At 35.9% G+C, this 21,168-nt stretch overlaps 1 protein-coding gene across 4 annotated transcripts in view; it reads right to left on the bottom strand.

Moving 5' to 3' along the window:
* Positions 1-21,168, bottom strand: part of Kitlg (KIT ligand) — an 85,188-nt gene that overhangs the window by 10,518 nt on the left and 53,502 nt on the right. For 2 of the 4 annotated variants that reach the window (XR_006149514.1, XM_042693175.1), the window contains exons 4-9: positions 16,179-16,349; positions 13,926-14,082; positions 13,197-13,280; positions 7,322-7,431; positions 6,555-6,622; positions 5,616-5,692 (exon numbers count right to left, since the gene is read on the bottom strand). Coding sequence is in view for 3 of the 4 variants with exons in the window: in XM_042693175.1 (XP_042549109.1) it covers positions 5,653-5,692; positions 6,555-6,622; positions 7,322-7,431; positions 13,197-13,280; positions 13,926-14,082; positions 16,179-16,349 (630 nt within the window). In the remaining variant the exon portion in view is untranslated. Of the gene's footprint in view, positions 1-4,037; positions 4,135-5,615; positions 5,693-6,554; positions 6,623-7,321; positions 7,432-13,196; positions 13,281-13,925; positions 14,083-16,178; positions 16,350-21,168 lie in introns of those variants that run through there. The other 2 variants (XM_042693176.1, XM_042693177.1) reach the window with 2 other exon arrangements.

Genomic DNA, 21,168 nt, shown 5'->3' on the forward strand with positions numbered 1-21,168 from the left:
GTGATGATCAGCCAGTCTCTGTGCTCTCCCTAAGAACAGGTAACAGCTCAGATGGTCTTTCTTAGTGCTCATTTTCTGATTCCTCTCTTTAGAATGTAAGCTCCCAGAAAAGGCTTCCAACCCCAGAATCACCAAGGAAGTGTGTGTAGGATGGAGAATAAAGCACAGTTAGACAGACAAAAGGGAATGATGGAGAGAAAAGGATTTGGTTTTTGAATAATGATTAATTTGAAATGGTAGACTTAAAGGTAGAAAAGCAAGTTTAAATATAAAAGAAAATAAACTTGAACGCTGACAACTGTTTTCTGGCAGGAAAAAAATAATGACAATTTTTATAATGATGCCCTGGATTTTTATAACCATCTCATTATACAGTGATGTGTCACTTTAATGATAGGGATACATTCTGAGAAATAAGTCCCTCAGTGGTTCTGTTGTGTAAACTTTATCAAGTACCTACCCAACCTAGATGACATAGCGTGTTCCAAACCTAGGCCATATTATAGTCATATGGGACCACTGTTGCACATGTGATACACTGGTGTCTGAAACACAGCTCTGTGTCACATGACTGCATATGAGAAAAGTGGGGGTGAAATGACTGACTCACCTAGGATCCTACAGCTAGTTAAGTTGTAAAGCCAAGGTTTGAACTCAGGTCTCACCTGTTCTAGTCCTTTACATTGAGAGGTTGCTAAAAAATGATAGCTCAGAAACAAAATTCACAAGCTTCCAAAATGTTTAGGAAATAGCTGGTCAACTGTCAGAGACCCTGACATTTGGTAATCTACCATTCCAAAGTCCTATGTGCCTGAATGTCCAAGCTGGAGTTGAGCTGGTCCTTATTTTAATTCTAAAGTCAATTTATCTCATAGTTCAGAGTCATAGGGCAATTTTAGTTGGCTTTTCAAAAATATTTTTCCTTTATCTGTCTTTCCACATGCCCAACTGTCATGAGAATTACTTTCTAGACATAGCATGCTTGAAGAAGTCAAGAAAATAGTAAGTCTTCAGATTATTTATCGATAACTCTCAAATTCAAAATGTGTGGTTTCCAGCCCAACTGTTCTTTGCAGCTCCACCTGAACATATTTGATCACTAATCAAACTTAATTTTTAAATTGTTTTCCATGTGTCATTGTTTTGTTTTGTTTTGTTTTGAGGGCTTGAACTCTGGGCCTGGGTGCTGTCCCTCAGTTCTTCAGCTCAAGGTAAGCACTCAACCACTTGAGCCACAGAGCCACTTCAAGTTTTCTGGTGGTTTAGTGGAGATAAGAATCTCACGGACTTTCCTGCCCAAGCTGGCTTTGAACTGCGATCCTCAGACCTCAGCCTCCTGATGAATTAGGATTACAGGCATGAGCCACCGGTGCCTGGCTGTCTTATTTCTTTTTGTAGGCGCCAAGCAATTTGAGGACAACACTCAGTGCCATTAAGTTATCATACCACTAATGTACCTACAAGAGTTTGCTAGAATCACATTTGCAGGAAGAATAAAGAGCAATATTTTCCCATAATATTCCAACATAAATGAAGCTTTTAATGTAACTTATTCCTATTTTGTTTCTTTCTTATAAGCTGTGCCATATACAACCCAATGCTGAAGAGTTCTGCCACATAAGGGCCATTGACACCAGATAGATCACAAAGTGAATTTTTAACTTTTCAGGTGAATGTTGTCATGTTTGGTGTTGAAAAAACTTTGGTATACATTATTTTCTTAGAAGCAATGTTTTTGTTTGTTTCTTCATTACTTAATTCCTTTTCACATTTCCCCTGTTACATTTAAAATATTATACTTTCTCACTTCTTTATTTTTTTTCCAAATTATAGATGATTTCCTTTGGAGAGTTAAGTACTGTGTATATTTCCCATCCTACTCTTCCAATATTTGTCATGATTTAATTTGCTTTAGTAGGTGAACCTTCTACTATAGGACAGAATCCATGCCACAGATCAGAATAGTTCCCTTTTTTTTCCCTTTGCTGTTAACCAAGCAAGTGATTGTAATCCAAATTACATCTAATATATATATATATATATATATATATATATATATATATATATATATATATATATATATGCATTTCTGTCTTGGTGCTGTTTTTTACATTTATTCTTTTTTTAAAAGATATTTTTCTACCATGTTATATTTTGCACAACAAAACCTTTCCATCTCAAAAAAGAATATACTTTTTGGAGAAGTGTTAGTTGTATGGTTTGGTCTTATTTTCTTTTTTCAGCATGGGGGAATTGAACCCAGGGCCTCATACATGTTAGGCAAGTACCTACCACTGAACTATTTCTTCATCTATTTCTATCATCATCAGCAGCAGCATTGGAAAGTCTTGCTAAGTTTCTCAGACTAGCCTTGAAATTTCAATCCTCCTGTCTCAGCTTCCCAAATAGCTGGGATTACCAGTGTGTTTCACCACATCCAGTCCCTTGGAGGGCTTTAAACCTCTGCTGGTTCTAAGACAGTAATACTTTTTATTCTATTACAATTGGAATCAATCATGACTTATGATTTGATTTTGACTTATATTTGAATTTGTGGTTTGCAGATTTGTGATGATGAGCTGCCTTTCCCTGGACTTTTAGACTATTTTCCCTCTGTATTTGAACTCTTATTTACTCATACATATACTCAAAATTGAGTTTTCATCTCTATTAATTTTCTTATACTATTGCAATTCTCTGCGTAAGACTTTTTATTGTGAGTTGAAGACAATCTTATTAAATCATCTCTTCATTTATTCAACAAATATCCATTGCTTATAGGTACAAAATGTAAGTGATGTAGTTGGCCTGCTTTCTAAAATTAAATATAGAATAAACACTGTCCTCTTAGAACTCACAGTTTCTATACTCATATATAACTAAACATGGGAATGCCCTACCAAGTTTGTATAAAATGTAGTTGGAGGACCACAAATAGAGATTAGTTTAATGGGAAGCTGGACTTTGGAGAAGGTGGTAGCTGCCTCGAGTCTTGCCAGAAGTGATGAGTGAGGCTTTCTAGGAAGGAAAATTAGTCGTGGACTTCGTCACCCATCAGCTATCCCACCATCCAGCTCACCACAACTCCTTAGTCAGTGTGGTGATTTCATTTCTGAACTATTCTGGGCTTCTTGTTTGTCTTATTTGAGTTGTCATCTGGTACATGAGTAATATTTCATACTTTTGTAGTATTGATTTAATGGTAAATTATCCATACCACCATAAACCACCTGGCTGTCCCACTGACAAGACTTAGCCAACTAAACACATGTACGTCTACAGAGATACGACTTAAAAGCAATTCTTTTACTTTCTGAAAAACTCACCACTTGGCTATCCTTTTACTTTAGGCCTTATTCACTCTCTTAGTCTCTCACTCAACAAACATTTCTTAAGAATCAGCATTGCAGTAGTAAAAAGCAGACAATCCCAGGTCCTGTATTTGCATGTTACTTAACTAGTAGAAATCTGAATAAGCTTTTTGACTACGGTTGCTTTAAAATGTCATCTTTTTCCTCCTAAACAAGTTTCCTGAGTTTCCCCATCCTAATCCATTCTCCAAATATCACTAGACAAATACCACAACTAAAAACCACGGGACTGAAGACTGTGCCAAAGCAGGGTCCCAGCCATGCAACCCTAAACCAACAACAGAACATTTCTTGAGTTTTTAAGATGCAATTAACCATTTAATATGTGGTTTGTGGATGCCTAATGGAATTAAATGGCAACTAGAGAAGAAATGTTAAGGCTTGTGTTGGGGTTCAGGTGGGAGAAAAATGTTTCCAGGAATAAAAATGATTTCAGCTTGGGAAGCATTGCTCCAGAAAAGTAAAAAGTGTTAGAGGCAGCTCTAGCCATTTGCCTTTATTGGACAGAAAAACTGAGCTTAGTTAGAAGGGAATGGAAACAAAAAAAGAGAATGTTTCACAAGTGGTCTAGAGTTAGTAAAGAAACAGGTGGAGGAATTATTACATCATAATGTATCAAGTTTGTCTTAAACAACAACAACAACTAAAGTGAGCTGCTAAAGCTAGAAGCAAAAGACTCTATGGCCCCGCTTTCCTAGGGAAGTGTCAATCTGGAGATAATTTTAGAATCTGGGACAGAAAGGAAGGCTGAGAGGACAGTGACCTGTTAGGAAAAGGAAGAGATTGTATCAGTAATAATTGAAGACAGTAAGTGACCTTCAGATATTAGTGGGTGAGTTATCCCACCAGTTCTAGTAAATTGAACAGTATCTTGAAACAATGTATTTAGCTTTGGAAAAAAAAATAGCACAGAAAGAATTGTGTTAGGACAAGGAACATTCCTACCCTTTTATGTTAAGTGTAATCAGGGCTCAAGGAGCAGCTCCAAAATTGATAAGCAGGAAGAAGTGAAAGTAAGGGAGAGAATGAATCGGTAAAGGATCAAGTTAATGCCATTCTGGGTTCTGCTAACTGGTCTGACCTAAAAAAACAAAGCCAGTAAATACATAGGAGCTAATGAATACCAGACTTTCTTTTCTTTTCTTCTTTTTTTAAAATCAGTCATGCAGCTTGAACTCTGGGCTTGGGGGCTGTCCTGAGCTCTTCAGCTCAAGGCAAGGGCTCTACCATTTGAGCCACAGTGCCACTTCCGGTTTTCTCCTGGTGGTTTATTGGAGATAAGAGTTTCATGGACTTTCCTGCCCAGATTGGCTTTGAACCACGATCTTCAGCTCTCAGCCTCCTGAGTAGCTAGGGTTACAGGTGTGAGCCACCAACGCCCAGCTTACCACCAGTTTTTTCTCCTTTCTCTACCAGTCCTTCTCAAATCACACAGTCACTGCAAGTATCTGTCACTGGTTTACACATTCACCGAGGAGCCATCCCGAGGAAGGTAGCCTTCACAGTTTTACTCCCCTACTTTTAAGATACTCTCACTTTTTCTTCCTTTTCCTTCAAATGGCAGAGAAACATTTTGGTTTTCTCCTTTTCAGCATCTACCAAATAGGATACTGACTTCTTGTGGTAGCCACACCTAAATTAACTTGATTTTAATCACATTTATTGTTTTAACATTTGTTTTTGTCTTAATTCTTTCTATTTCCTTCAGTTAATAAATTTTCCAGTCTCCAAAAATCATACCAAATAAAAGAAGAACTGTTAGTTCTTTATATGGCTCTCACTGAAGATGGATCCACTTCAGAACTAACCCTGCTTGTTTTTCAAAACTTGAGAATAGGATAAGTGAGCTAGGCCCCATTTAATTATGCAACAACTTCAGCTAACATTCTGACATCTACTTGATCCAGGACATAATAATAAAGTTTGTTTCTAATTTTGACCTGCTCAGATATTATGTAGTTTTGCTAACTACTTCAGCTGGACTTATTTTTTTCTTTTAGTCGGTCATGGGGCTAGAACTCTGGGTTTGGGCGCTATCCCTGCACTCTTCAGCTCAAGATCAGCGCTCTACCGCTTGGCCACAGCCCACTTCCGGTTTTCTAGTGGTTTATTGGAGATAACAGGCTCACGGACTTTCCTGCCTGGGCTGGCTTTGAACCGTGATCCTCAGATCTCAGCCTCCTGAGTAGCTAGGATAACAGGCATGAGCCACCCAGCTTCAGCTGAACTTCTAAAACAACTTACCAATGTATGAAGGTAACAGTGTTGATACAAGCCGCTATTACACTTCTTGAAACTCTCTGTCTTTTTCTTGCAACATACTGAAAAACAAGAGAAATACTCATTTGCTTTTGGACAGAGATTCTGAAATATACCATGATCTGGAAATTGTAAAAGGCTTGGTTTTTGTTTCCGTAAATATAGTAGCAAAAGTTTGTGAAATTGGTTGAAGTTTACCTTCATAGTCTTCCTAAGTACTTAAAAAATTCTTTTTATGTATGTACTAAAAATGCTTGTATGCACTTAGTATATGTACATTTAATTTATACAGACAGGCATGATACGATACAACACACTGAAAAGGATAACCAAATTTAAATGAAATTTTTAGTGCAGGGCAAATGTGTTGTACTATGGATGAGTTATCCCACCAGTTTTAGTAAATTGAAAAATATCTTGAAACAATATATTTGGCTTTGGAGAAATTGAGGGCAATGAAAACCAGAATGAATTTAAAGAATACATTACTGATGGAAGAGAAAGTATTTTTGAGAAGAAAGTGACTTTGTGATCAAAGGTTACAAGAGGGCTATAACAGAGACTAAATTTACAAAGCCTAAATAATAGATTTGGTGGTGGTAGTTCAGCAAACAGATCATACAGACATGGCTGAAGATAACTATTGCCAAACATAAGAAATCAGATATCTCAGACGTCTTCATAATGGTATAGAAAGAGAGAGGGAAGCAAATCTGCTTTCAGAGACATGCATGTGAAGGTATTTGACAGGTACAATGATCTAGGAGTGAAGAGACAGTCAAAAGTCAGGAAAATGAGATTTGGGATACACTGTTTGGGACCATATGTGACTAACTCTTTAAAAGCATTAAAAAAAATCCACATGCACAATACAAGCAACAGTACTGTCAAACTTACTTATGAACATTTAGCAAAACAAAATACCTTATCTCATTATCCTCTTCATTAATCTGTATATTTTCAGCTGCTCTTGTAAGACTTGGTTGTTTCTTCTGTGAAAAGAACAATGGTTCATGCTGTAAAAATGGCTGCTCTAATCTTTAAGAGGTTAGCTTACATCTTCAGTGTTATTTCACTCCAATGAGTTTTTCTCAGCATGCAAAACAGTTTTGCAATAAAAGACTATGAAAAGTACATGTGTTATCAACTCCATATTTAGAAGATGCTGGGGGGTGAAAGAGTAAAAAGTAAACTGTCAAATTTAAATGGCAATTAAATTCAAGAGATTTCTAAAAGCTGAGTCACGATGATTTAGCACATTAAAAAAATTTAAGACAGGCTTCACCAAGATGAGAACAAAAGAACAGAAATTCAAAGTAGCAGTTATACAAATGGTATCTCTATTTGGCTTTTAAGCCCATCATATGATTTTTCAGCAGATTTTCTTCCTTTTTATATTTAACTCAGTGCTATTAAATGTTGGGTGTGCATTTTCTGGGTTATCGCCAAAGCATAATGCTAAAAAATTGCTAGAGCACAATTCTGCTGTAGCATAATGAAGAATGGTGGAAACATTTCTAATATTGTAATTTTGTTGAGACTAGAAGTTAAGCATCATTGTTTTCTCAACTGCATCTTGTCTTGGAAAGTGGAAATTTATTAAGTGTACATGTGTATATAGCATGAACTAGTAAATATGTGAAGTTGATCAAGAGTAGAGAAAAAATACTAACCAGAATAGTCAGACTCACCTTCCAGTACAAAGCTCCAAAAGCAAAGCCAATTACAAGAGAGAAGAATGCTGGCAAGGCCATGGCTGCCCATTGTAGATCAGAGTCTCCAGTGGAATTGTCAGCCTTCCCTGCAATTGAAGAGTACAGTGGTGACATCTCAGATGTTTTCCTCCTACACTGTGGTTGTTCCCAACTGTTCCATAATGTATTCTGGCCTACATCTGTTTAAGGTATTGTAAAAAGCTGATTTTTCTGCTGAGTATTATTTGTACAAGGCAATAAATCCACATAATCTCCAGAAAATGAATACATTGCTTAAAAAAAAAAAACCTCACAGACAGAAAGATAGGACTTGGTTAAGATTCATGCATGTAGAACACAGAGTTGGTACATTCCTGGAGTGGTAGGACACAATTTCTGCTATCCAATAAATCTACCTTTTATATATTTATCTTCTAATATCTTTTGACTTTTGCATTCTGAGCATCTTGAACCCTTGCCTACTCAATTTTAAAGACAGCACCTATAATCTGGGCTGTATGCATTCATGCACACTTGGCCTTTTGCAAGTATTAGTTTAGTGTGCACTGCAGGTACAGTACTTTCAGGTGTCCCATGCTTAGAATCACGGTTGCTTGTTTCTTCATCTCTTCAATATACACTTTCTAGATGCCAAGAAGTGCTAAGAACTGTGCTGTGAACTATAGATCTAATTTCTTACTCTTTACATAAGAATGCTTCGCACTTTCTCATGCTAAAAGATGGCTATAGACACCAGTTTCATCTTACCATAATGAGGCTTAAATATATAATTTTGTGAGCAATTGGAATTGGCTTTTAATACCTCTTCCCTGGTCTTGTCTCGCTCATGCATGAATACCAGAATGTCTCAAATTAAATAAAATACATTTTCTTCAAGAGTCCTCTAACATGAAACTTAGGAGCTGAAAGCATCACGCAGGTGGTAGAGTGCCAGCCAAGCAAGCGACCAAATGAGCATGAGGTCCTGAGTCCACACCCCAATGCAAACTCTCAACCAAACAAAAAGAAAAAGAAACAGCAAAGGTCTGGAAGACCCAACACGAAATTATTTTGACCGCTTTCAACGTGTCTCTATACAAAGGGCAAACAGGTTCCTAGAAACATTGATGAATATTGGACATTTTGTGAAAGTTGCATTTACAGTTTTCTTTGGGAGAAATTATTATTTTCCAACAATTATTTGTTCAGAATCTAAACTCAAGAGATAAACTCAGAATGTAAACTCCTTTTGTCTAATCTTACCATGTCGAATCTAACATTCCTAAAGTGTGTAACATAAAAGAATGTAGCTACTGTGTGTACATCAACATTCAGAGGGAAAAGTAAACCCATAGATCTACCACAAGAAGTATGAAACAGATCTGATCTACTGTAGTAAAAACAGGAATTGTGGGCTGGGAAGGTAGCTCAGTGGTAGAGTGCTTGCCTTGCATGCATGAGGCCTTGGGTTCGCTTCCTCAGCACCACATAAGCAGAAAAAGCCAGAAGTAGCACTGTGCTCAAGTGATAGATCACTAGCCTTGAGCTGAAGAGCTGAGGGACAGTGCCTAGGCCTAGTGTTCAGGCCCCACGACCAACAAAAAAAAAAAAAAAAGAAAAGAAAAGAAAAGAAAAGAAAACCAGGAATTGTACATGCTCCCAACATATGTAAACATGGATTACATAATTTTATGATGCCTATGTTTCCCAAGAGATTCTACTCATAAGATGTTTGTGTGTGTATGGGAGTGGGTGTGTGTGTTGGAAGGGAGAGAACAGCAAAGGAAGAAGATATAGTTAAGTGCAGGGTTTAGAAAGGGAGTTGTGGGAAATATGGTCATTATTTCCATAATCATAGATTTCCCTCTTGATTGATTTACAGTTCTGGCCCATCACTCATCCTACTGCGACATGACATACCCAGTCACCTCATATTACAACTCAATATGAACATTTTCACACATCCAAAAAACAATCTTCAGTTATAAAATAAGATTGAGTATAACTGAAATAATATTTCATTGTAATACAGCTATCTTAATATCTATGTGTATATGTATATATATATATATATATATATATATATATATATATATATATATATATATGATTAAATGGGCCAGTCTGAGATCTCCCAAACATCCATAAAGATGCTTTCTTTGAAAAAAACAGATTTGGAGTTATAAGCAGTCTCTATTATTTTAGTAATTTAATATCAAAATTTATAAATGAATAAATTGGCTACTGATGTTTGTACTCCCCTTGATGGATAATGTGTTAAGAGACTTGACTCTCACTGTCGTTGTCACTACTCTGACTGTCCACAGGCCAGTAAAGTTCTGGAATCTAAGATTCATCAGCAGCCCTCCTGCAGGAAAAAGGAGGACAAAGAGAAAGGTCCCTCAGTGTCCCCTTCTACAGTGGCCAATATTACTTCTCCTGTGGACATGCATTTTCAGACTGATGTGTGGAATTCAGAACCTGAAGGAAACCCAATGTTCTCACTGCAACAAGGAGCCAGAGATGGAAGTTTCTGTTTCATGACTTGGCTAGGATTGTAGAGTCGGGTTATTTGGATAGGGAAGAGAGCTGCACAAAGAAGTACCACAAATCCCCAGACAAGACTCCTTAAGCTACTAAACAAATAAGCTTGTACACACACCAGGAATCATCCCCAAACCTGGCAGGAACACAGCTCCCAGGAAGCACTGACCTTAGAAGACACATGGGGGGAGGGGTCAAAAGAGTTCTCATAAGCAAGATGGTTGAGATTTTTTCAGCCCCCTAGAGATGTCTCAAAAATTCCATGCCTCAAGAGTAAGGATACTCTCTCCCTGTCCCCAAGTAAGTTAAGAAACAAGACTAGCGGAAAAGTGCAGCTCGTCTGCCAGTAAGTAAACCTCCTACCAGAACAAAACTCAATCATTTCTATAGGAATGCAATGAAATCCAGAATATGCTCAGCAACATAGCATCAATAATATTCACAATATTTTAAAAAATTAGTAATCTTTTAAAAGCCCATGTGATCAACAAATTAAGGGGCCTAAAATGGCCTACCTGTTGAAATTAGATAATGAGAATTTTAGAACAGTTCTATGTGTAAGGGACAATACAGGAAATATTATAACACATACACAGATGGAAAACATCTCTGGGAAGAAATATGGAGATCGTTTTGGATGTAAATTCAGAAAATAAAATTCAAATATAGAAATAAAATATGAATTTCTGAATGAAAAACAGCAACATTAGAGGTGATAAAGAACAAGGTCAATGAACTGGAAAACGGAAGAGTAGAAATTATCCACTAAGAACAACAGAGAGAATGTGAAGGGTGGGCAGTGTAGCTCAGTGGTAAAGCATCTGCCTAGTAGGCTCAAGGCCTTTGGTTTCCAATGCTGAAATAAAAGGGAAAGAAAAGAAGGCAAAGAAATGGGAGGGGAGAGAAGGTTGATTTTTTAAAAGATGGAGGCTGGGGAGAAGAAATCAACTTTAAAAAGGGGAAGGGATATGAAGACAGGGAGGGGAAGGACGGAAAAGAAAAGACCTCAAGGGTGGGAAGGGGAGAGAGGGAGGGGAATAGGAGAGGAAGGAGCAAAAAATGGAATGCGAGAGCAGAGGTTTGTGACTTATGTCTTTTGTGTGCTTTGTATTTCAAAAGGAGATAAACAAGAGAATGCAGAGCAAATATTTGAAAAAATATATATGTAATGCAATAAAATACATAGATCTTTACTAATTGAATAAAGAATTTGTTGCTAGCTCTGTACTATAAGAAGTTCTAAATGAAGTTTTCCCTCATGAAAGAATTAACATCAGATAGAAACTTGAACTTATAAAATGGAATGAAAAGAAATAATATGTGTGCAAATATAAAAGGCAACATTTTTTTCTCTCTTTTTTTTTTGTGGGTTGTGGGGCTTGAACTCTGGGCCTGGGCACTGTCCCTCAGCTCTTCAGCTCAAGGCTAGCGCTCTACCACTTGAGCCACAGTAACCACTTCCTGTTTTCTGAGTGTTTTATTGGAGATAAGAGTCTCATGGTCTTTCCTGCCCGGGGTTGGCTTTGAACCGAGATTCTCAGATCTCAGCCTCCCGAGTAGCTAGGATTACAGGCGTGAGCCACCGGTGCCCGGCCACATTTTTTCTTCTTTTCTTTAAAAGATATTAATGTTTAGAGCAACAATTTTAAGATTGTATTTATGGAGTTTATAACTTTGAAGACATATACATGCACACACACACACACACACACACACACACACACACACACACACACATATACATATATATATATCTTTTAAAAACTGTAATCCACAATTCTAAGATGCATACTTTACTTCCTAAGCCACTACAAAATAATGCAGAGATGTTAAAAAGATTTCAAAAGATTACAGACTGTGTTCTTCTATATCATCCATGAATCAAAGAGGTTGGAGGATCTTGAGTTTAAGAAAAGAAGCAAGAACAAATTGAGTAAACCCAAGTCAAAGTAGAAGAAAAGAAACAACAAAGATTAAAGTCAGGGAAATGTAAATAGATTTTAAGAAGTTAAAAGCTGCTTCCTCGAAATGAGTAATAATATTCCCAGTTACTAAGAAAGATCCCAAATTGCCAGACAGAAACAGGACCTTAGTCCCTTGTAGTATGTATATAATTTGCAATTCTGGATTTTAGAAGATTCTGTCCTATGAATAATGAATGTTATAGACTATACTCAGAAAGTTCTGGGTAGTATCCTATGCTCTCTTGCACTGGAACATATAAATATTTATTTTTAGAATAATAAAGACTATAAATACGCAGTTCAGGTCAAGTTTTAAACATAAAATTCCTAAAATAAAAATAAAAATAAACCCTTTTAGAGTGTTTTGAAGAAACTATGCATATAAGACAAGCCATTGTGAATTTGTAATACATTGTTTTTCCTTTTTAATTTTCAGAGAGGTCTTCTATGTCCCTAAACACATGGTAGGCCTGCCCCATTAATAATAATACAGATGACCTTTCTTAGCTAAGATCACCAGAGCTATTTTCTTTCTGCAGCTTCCATGAGGCTAGAGGGCACAATATATTCAGTAACCTTTGTAATGAATTTTCATGAATTAGAAAAGAGGACTTAGTCTTCTAGGGACGTGGGTACTTGGCCAAAGAGGACAAAAATTTCAGGAAAATAAATGTATTCCCTTTCAACATATACCTTTAAGATCAAACAACAAAATCATCACATTTCAAATACATAGATGGTAAATACTGACATGCAGACAAAACTGAAAATGTCCTTGCAATTCTACACAGACAACTCTTATACTTCAAAATTTACATCTTCATCTGGAAGCTTACACCTGTAATGCTAGGTATTAAGAAGGCTGAAATCTGAGGACACAGTTCGAAGCCAGCCCAGTCAGGAAAGGCTTGGCCCTTATTTCCAATTATATACCAAAAAGTTGGAAATGGAGCTCAAAGAGCAGAGCACTAGCCTTGCACAGAAAAGTTCAGAGGCAGCACTCAAGTCCTGAGTTCAAGCCCAAGACCAACATATGCACACATACAAAAAAAATCCTACATTTTGGCCAGATACATTCTCCACAAAATATATTTTAAATCTATAATGATAGATGTCTAAATCATACTTCTAAAATTAATCCCATGCCATGTATATAGATATAGCTACCATCTTAGCATTATCTCAGACTCCAGAGAAACCCCATTCTACAAACCAGATCTTTACTTCTCATGAAGTGCAAGTGAAATAAAAGGAATAGAACAGTATTAATAGTATTAATTTATAAATTTCCTTTGAAGCCCATGCAATACTCCTATAGTGGCTAATTGGAGCCATGCATGCATTTATCAGGTACATGTACTTACTATTACTGCTACTGCTGTCATTCCTAAGGGAGCTGGCTGCAACAGGGGGTAACATAAATGGTTTTGTGACACTGACTCTGGAATCTAAATAGAAAGCAATAATGTGTCAGTGTTATTTGGTGACTTATATGAATCACAGAGTCCCCAAAAGGTGAAGAGTATATCTGGGTGCCAGATGCACTTCCCAAGTCAGAATTGTTTACATCCTATTTATTTCATACTGTGTCCTGGTCCTCTATTTTTTTCTTTGAAGAAATTCACCACAGTCGCCTGGTAGAACAAAGACTTATTGCATACGTATGCTAATCAGTATGAATACAACAAGATGGTAATTTGTATTTACACAAAGTGAAAGCAATGAAGATTTTAGGACAGTGGTGGGAAAGAAAGGAGAGAACCAGCTCTACATCCTTAAGGAAAAGCTGTGAGAAGGGAACATTAAGGAAGAATAATAGAACTTTCATGACTAGCAAACAGCAGATAAGAGGACCAATCATCTCAAATTGTTTCTTCACACATTGTTTCTAAAAGTGATTGAGCATTGTACTGAATTGTGCACAAGCAGTCTACGATATACTTCCTTTTGTGCCACCAATATTTGCTTTTTCACTTAGAAAGAAATGTTTCTTTCTAGAACTACACATATATTTGATTCATACATGCACTCTTACAGGTATAAAGTTCAAGCTTGATATCTGCATTTAAGTTGGATATGCTTAGATGCTTTACCTCTCTCAGGACTCAGTGTTGAAGAAACTGCACAGTCACTAGTTTCAGATGCCACCATAAAGTCCTTAAAGGCATCAATGGATCTATTAAAAATCCTAAAGAATTCTTCTGGAGTAAAGAGTCTGGGTTCTGGCCTCCTAGATGATTCTTTTACACCCTAGGGATAAAAAGAAAAACCGAAAAAAAATTGTATTTTTCAACTATAATTTGAAATCAAGATATTGGACTACAATGACATTCACCAAAGACTCAAGTATTTCAACTTTTAGACAGTTGACTTTGTGTGCATAATTCGAATTGGTAAGGCAGGACAAGTCTTCTTGGGTTGGTTTGGAACTCAACAAACTGGGAAGATTTTTTTTCCAAGAGATGTCCATTCAACTGTTTAAAGAGATGCTCATTCATGTATCTGCACTTATTTTAAAAAGATACCTCCATAACACATACTCACAAATCCAAAATTTGAAATATCTGATGATAGTAAATATTGGTAAGGATATGGACCAAAGGGGACTCTTATTTAGTATTGCATGTTACATTGGCTATTATAGAGAAAAGTCAGACATGTCCATCCTACAATCTAGAAATCCCATTCTTAGCAAATACTCTAGTGAAAAATTTTCTAATGCACATTGTAAGATATAGAAGAATTTTCTTAGCAGTAAAGTCTTCTTCCTTTTCCTCAACAGAAGACTATCCTAATAAATAGTGGTATACTGGATCAACTGAATGTTCTATCCGTGGTAAACATTAATTATAGCTATATATAAAGTTGGTACACCTTATAAACAATGCTAAGTGAAAGAAAGTAGTCACAAAAGAGTAAGAATAGTATGATTGATTTATAGACAATTCATAAAATTAAATCATGTTGTATTTTAGGGACTGATCAATGAATGGCTATAAAGAATAAGAGATAATAATAAACACCTACATGTAAGTTACTATGTAGTAGTCTACATGCTTTATATACATTGACTCACTCTCTCAAACAACTGAGGAATACCATTTGCAGTCTCCTGGGTTCTAGCCAAAGTGCCATTAGATTAGATTATGATTAGAAAATGAACAGTGTTACTTGCTCTGCCCAGTATTACTTAGCTCATTTTTAAAACCTCAATGCATGTGTTATTTCCTTTGTGACTACTTATGAAACACATCCTACCTTTTTGTGATCTCTACTAGTGCCCCAGCATACCATTTGTGAAAGTAGTATGAGATAACAGAGATTGGTAACGTGAACTTGTCATTAATTTTAAGGTGGATCCTGACATCAGAAATTAGAAAGCGTAAAAAAAAAAAACCAGAAATGGAAAGTATTAGTAATTAGATTATTAATATGGAAGGAATTCCAAGTCTGACCAGCACAGTTGGGGCTGATGGTGGATCTTAAAGAGTAGGTGGAAACTGAAGCAGGTAGAATTCAGGTACTAAGGTGACAGTTTAGGTTTAGAACTTTCAATTTAAAAAAGGCACACTTTTGGGTTTAGTTTTCTAGTAGTTAGAAGGCAAAACTTGGGCCACTTTAGCTCTGTATTAGAGCAAGTCTCACAAGCTCTAGTCTATTATAGAAGCAGTACAGTAAACAATGTTTATTTTGTCAGACATATTGTCAAATCACTCTTCACAAATCCACTCATGTCAGTCCTTAGCAGACGGGTTCTGCTTCTCTCCCTATTTTAGTATAAGGCACAGAGAGGTTAGGTAAACAAAGATAATTTGCAATAGACCTAGAATCCAAGCCAATACCTTAACACTTAATATCTCAGATTATAGGATAAACTGCCTATTCGATATGCTTAGAAGACAAAATAATGTCATATATATTCTGACATTGGTAATGACCAATTTCAAAATGACTTATGAGGCCCTTCCTTGTTTCACCTATGAGAAGATTATATTATAGATAACAAGTATAAGAGTTCACTATAAAGAACTTTTTGTCTAAAAACATTCTAATTTAAGGGTAAGGTTGTATGGACTTCATTCACATATAAAATAAAGGCAGAAATGTTTTTTGTATTGCAGTGTAAAGAAACTTTATTTTTACATTAATTACAATATTTAAATCTGAAAGTGCATTACTTAGTATTGCAATATAATTACAAACATTTGTTTTCTGGGCATATCTTCAAATGCTTTTAAATTTTGATTTTACAGTTGGAAACAATGCAAAATTAGATATTTATGATCAATTAATATGCTTTAGAGAATTAAAAAAAAAAAAAAACCTATGCCCATGAGCATGTTTACCTTAGCTGGGTTTTCTTCCATGCATTCCACAAGATCATCCACTATTTTCCCAAGTTTGTCTATAATAGAATAATTACTCAAGCCTTCAGAAATATTGGAAAACTTGTCCAGAAGATTTGTTAAGCTGACTGACAATTGTATTACCATCTCGCGTAACCAGCAATGGCTTGGCTAGAAGAAATTGAGAGAAGAAAAAGCATCTGTTTTAATAAGTGGGATAAACATATAGTGCTCCTCAAAGCCACCAATACTTTAGTCATTGACTGCAGAGCAATGGATTTCTTTAGAGAACAACAGGCTGATTCTTATGCTTTGCTCAACTCAGATCTACGATCCAGTTTCAAATGGACAAATGCATGAAGGTCAGAGTAAACAGTGGATATCACAGGCTTTGCTCTTCCATGGAATGAAAGTAAACCAATACAGAACCAAAACTAAGTCAAGGTATAGTTACAAGACAAGGGACATTTCTACAAGATTTTTATTACAAAATTCAAAATGTAATAATAAGAATTAAGTATTTTTTGCATAAAATCTTGCACACTATAAATCTACTAATGAGAAAAAAACGTAATTTGTTTCTTGGGGCTAGTATTTTTCCTGGTTGTCTTTTCCCTCCCATCTTCTTCCTTCCCCTTCCCTGACTTCCCTTCCCCTCCCCTTGCCTGTCTGCTTGCTTGCATTTCTTCTCTTCTCTTCTCTTTTCTCTGCTTCCTTCCTTGTTTCTTTCTTTATTTCCCTCCCTCCTTCCCCTCCTTCCTTCCTTCCTTCCTTCCTTCCTTCCTCTCACCCACCATACCTTCCTTCCTTCCTTTCTTCCTTCCTTCTTTCCTTTCTTCCTTCTTTTCTCTATTTATGTGTGCTGGCACTATAACATTAACTTAGGGCCTGCGCGTGTCCCTTAACTCATTTGCTCACGACTAGCTCTGTACCACTTGAGCAACAACTATACTTTGGCTTTTTTTTTTTTTTTTGCTTAATTTCCTGCCCAGGCTGGCTTCAAATGGCAACTATCAGACAGCAGCCTCCTGGATAGCTAGAAATAGAGGTTTGAGCCAGGGCCACCAGGCTTTGGTTGAATCTCAAAATCAGCATTCTCTATAATCAGAAGGAATACTTCATAACTGATGCCACATAAAATCAATGAACCAACAAACCTCATTTCTCTATTTACCAGCACAATATCTCTGTGAGAAGTCATCATTTATTTATTCCAAATTGTACTTAGGTCTACTTTATATTCACTTAACAAAACAGTTTTAATTAATACAGTCAAAAAGGAAACTGGCTTACCTAAAAATATGTAAGTCCAATTCCTAGAAGCAGTAAATACCATGAAAACTTTTAAGATTGTTGGCCCTGGCTTCAGGGAAGGCAGATAAACAAACCTCCAGATGGGAATGAAGTTAATTAGCCATTTCAAGTAATCATAACTGAGTTCTCAAAGACTATGTGTTTCCAAAGAATGTTGAGAATGAATTCTTTCTTTTGTTAAATAACCACTCATCTCAAACATCTACAAGTTTATACTTGTATCGTTAACAACTTGCTTTCAAAACTGTCATCTTTCCTTGGGTACTGAATTGTTCTACATGTTTCTCTCCTATTAGGCAGTACTAATTTCTTCTAGGTAGTCAGCCCTATGAGCAAGAGTTGAGAAGTCTTGAAACATAGAATAAACTGTTAATACTATGTGAGCAGTATCTACATGGTAGAATTGCCTTCATCAATTAGATCATTCAGTTGTGAGTGTGCAACATTTTCTGGCAATTTGATTTCATGTAGTAATCTCTTATTCTTTGCTCCACAATTCAAATTTTCTTGCCTGTGTTCTCAGATCTTCTGTTAAGAACCCAAATCATATCACTTTGTTTCGAATTAGTACATTCTTTTTGTTTTGGTGGTTGTTGCTTTAAAATAAATTGGTTCCATCTATCCACTGATTAGTTAATTCTAGTCACTTATTTATTTAGTCTTGTGGGTAAGCAGAAAAGATTTTGTTTCTTACTTTCAAAATGGGGAATTCTGGAGTACTTGCTGTCACTTCTGTTTTTCTCTATTTTCAGCTGGTCCTTGTTTCCATCAGTTTACGTTCTATTTCCTGTTTAGCTATAAAAATCAACTATCCACAATTTCACATACTTAAACCAACAGCCTGAACAATGTTTAGTTTTTTTGTTAAGTTCTAGCAGAACTTTCAACTCTAATCCTGTGCTCTCTCCAAATTAAACCATAGAAATCATATAATCAATCTCATACTAGCATCTATGCTTTTAAACATATGGACAGTTTGTTCATAGCTGACATAGTTTTTTCTCAGACTCCTGAAAAACTATATTTCTAAAGCCCTTACCCTACATATTTTATTCAAAATACATTCTTGCTGTGCCATAATTGTCTTGGGGGGAAGAATAAAAAACATATACCTTCAATTCAAATTTCCATCTGTTCATTAAAATTGTTTAAGCAGATAGATAGTAAGTAGCTTATTTTTCTTGGTTGTGTTAAAAGCAAAACCAAAGTAAACAAATTATATTAAATGTCAGCTTGTACTGACCTACCTGCTCTGAAACCATTTTTGACTAGAACGTCAAACAGGTTTGGATTATTTTTTAAATTGAAGATAGTGATTTGCAAAGAGAACAAAACACAATGAACTATTTCATTCCAGAGGTGATAGGAGGTCTCGCTGTTTTTCAGCTCTCCCAAGATTATGATTATGAAATAACTGATTCAATGTCACACTCACAAGTAAGATTTTTCTTTTGCCCTCACAAATGGCATTATCGCTGTTTCTTATCCTTCAGAAACCATTTCAAACTGAAATGTTTAAAATAAATATTAACTCACATTTATTAGAAGAACATGATATAATGTTCTCTCTTTTGCTAGAAGAATGGTAGGGATCATTAAATAGTCACACGAAATGTTAAAGAAATGATATAAAGAATAAGCCTTCAAATTTCTAAATTACATATAACTTGATTTTATTCATATATATGTATAGTTACCAAAAGAAGTCTTCTTTCAGTAGAAAATCTTGTCTGAATTTTTCCATTTCTCTATGCCATGTAGTTACTTACTTGTTATCTTCTATCTTATATTTTATGGGTTTATTAGAGCAGCCCTGAAGTAACATGGAGTTATCTTTCTATACATTTATAGTATGCATTATTCTACAATACTAACTGATGGTGACACTACCCTGCCAGCAAACCACTACCACTGATGATTTTATTGGGATTTTAAAGTATCATCAGCACTAAATCCTTGATTTCTCTCTCTCTCTCTCTCTCTCTCTCTCTCTGTCTCTATATATACATATATATATGTGTGTATATATATATATATATATATATATATATAGTAAAGATACTGTACAGAGGCATTACAGTTACATAAGCAAGATGATGAGTCAATTTCCTATCCAGCATTGTTACCCTCCTTTGTTTTTTTTCCTACCATCTCTTTCCTTCCCACATCCCCAACCCCTCCCTCCACCCTCCCCCCAAAGTTGTAACGTTTGTTTTAAACATAGTGTCTTGTATATCTCATTGTTACAATGGGTCATCCTGTATCCTTATTTCAGCATTTTGTTATTTCCCTTCCCCTTCCCAAATTAGGAAAATGTATATACAAGATGCAGGACACTAGAATCAAATACAGTGACAATAGGCGTTATACCATGGGGGAAGAACATGAAAAGAAAAAAAAAATCAGATAGTACAAGTACATTAAAAAGAACAGCAAGAAAGATAAAATCTCTTGTGTCCCTATCTTGAGGTTCATGTCCCTTAGCATCAGCTTATATAGTCATATGTACATCCTTTATTTCTATAAATAAAACACACTACAAAAAACAAATATAATTTTAAAGCTATTTTTAATTTTCTAAAGGGCAACAATGAAAATAGCCATGTATATTCTAACACCAAACATCAATTTCATAAAGCTTATATATATATATATATATATTGCATTGGAAACCTAGCTGAACAAACTGTAGTAAAAAATAACAAAAACAAAAACAAAGAAAAAAACAAGTCTTAGGGGCTTGCTTTCTCCTGTCCACTCCCGGCCTCTCTCTTTCAAGGTACTGTACTGGTTTATGAGTTGAAAGAGTCTCTAGGCAAAGCCACAGATTTATGGAAGTAAAAGTTGAAAGTTGACAAAGCATCCTTGGTAGCTGTTACAGAGATAACCTGTGTTTTATTATTTTTTTTTATTGGCGCTAAAGTTGGCATCAACTGGTGAAAGATCTCTTTGGAAGGCTCTAAAAGAGAGATTCCAACCAGAGATTCTGAAGGAGAAAAGCCCTAGCTTGTAAACTTTGAATGATATTCATAAGGAGCAGTTACTCAGCCTCTAATCTAATCTAATTATCAATAACAATCTAATTCCATGCTCAGGGAAGTCTAAAACTTCCTATAAAAGCATTTTGCACAGCATTTTGTGCTCACATTCTGGCATAGACTTTTCTTGTTGGGAAGAACTAGATTTTGTAATAAATTATTTTAGTCTTCTCCCTCAACAGTTCATTTGGAGCTTCAGTGTTCACTTTTGTCCTCCAACTTTGCATTTTCTCATTTGAATTAAAGTCGTGTAGAACCCTCAATCTAATTAAGATGGTAATCAATCCAAGCACTATAAATACATGTTATTTCCCAGGGCAGAGCTATAAATGGCTCCAGAGACAAACCCAAGAGAGCTAGTAAGGAACACCAGGAAGAGGAGAGGCTAGTAATGATTGATGGACTGGAGACCTACTTCCAGTTCCAACTCTGTCAACTCACATTGTGATTTCAGGCAAGTCACTTAGGCAATTTTGGACTTAAGTTTCTCCACTTCATCCAATAAAGCTGCCTATCTAATACATTTGCCAATATGGGAATCACCTCCTATTTGGTACTAATCATGGCTCAAAATAGGCCTAGTGTGATGGAGGGGATAGTCCAACTTTAATACAGTTTCATTTCATTTAAAAATCAAG

The sequence above is a fragment of the Dipodomys spectabilis genome, unplaced genomic scaffold, assembly GCF_019054845.1.
Source record: "Dipodomys spectabilis isolate Male_0828 unplaced genomic scaffold, ASM1905484v1 ptg000163l, whole genome shotgun sequence".
NCBI classification, from domain to species: Eukaryota; Metazoa; Chordata; class Mammalia; order Rodentia; family Heteromyidae; genus Dipodomys; species Dipodomys spectabilis.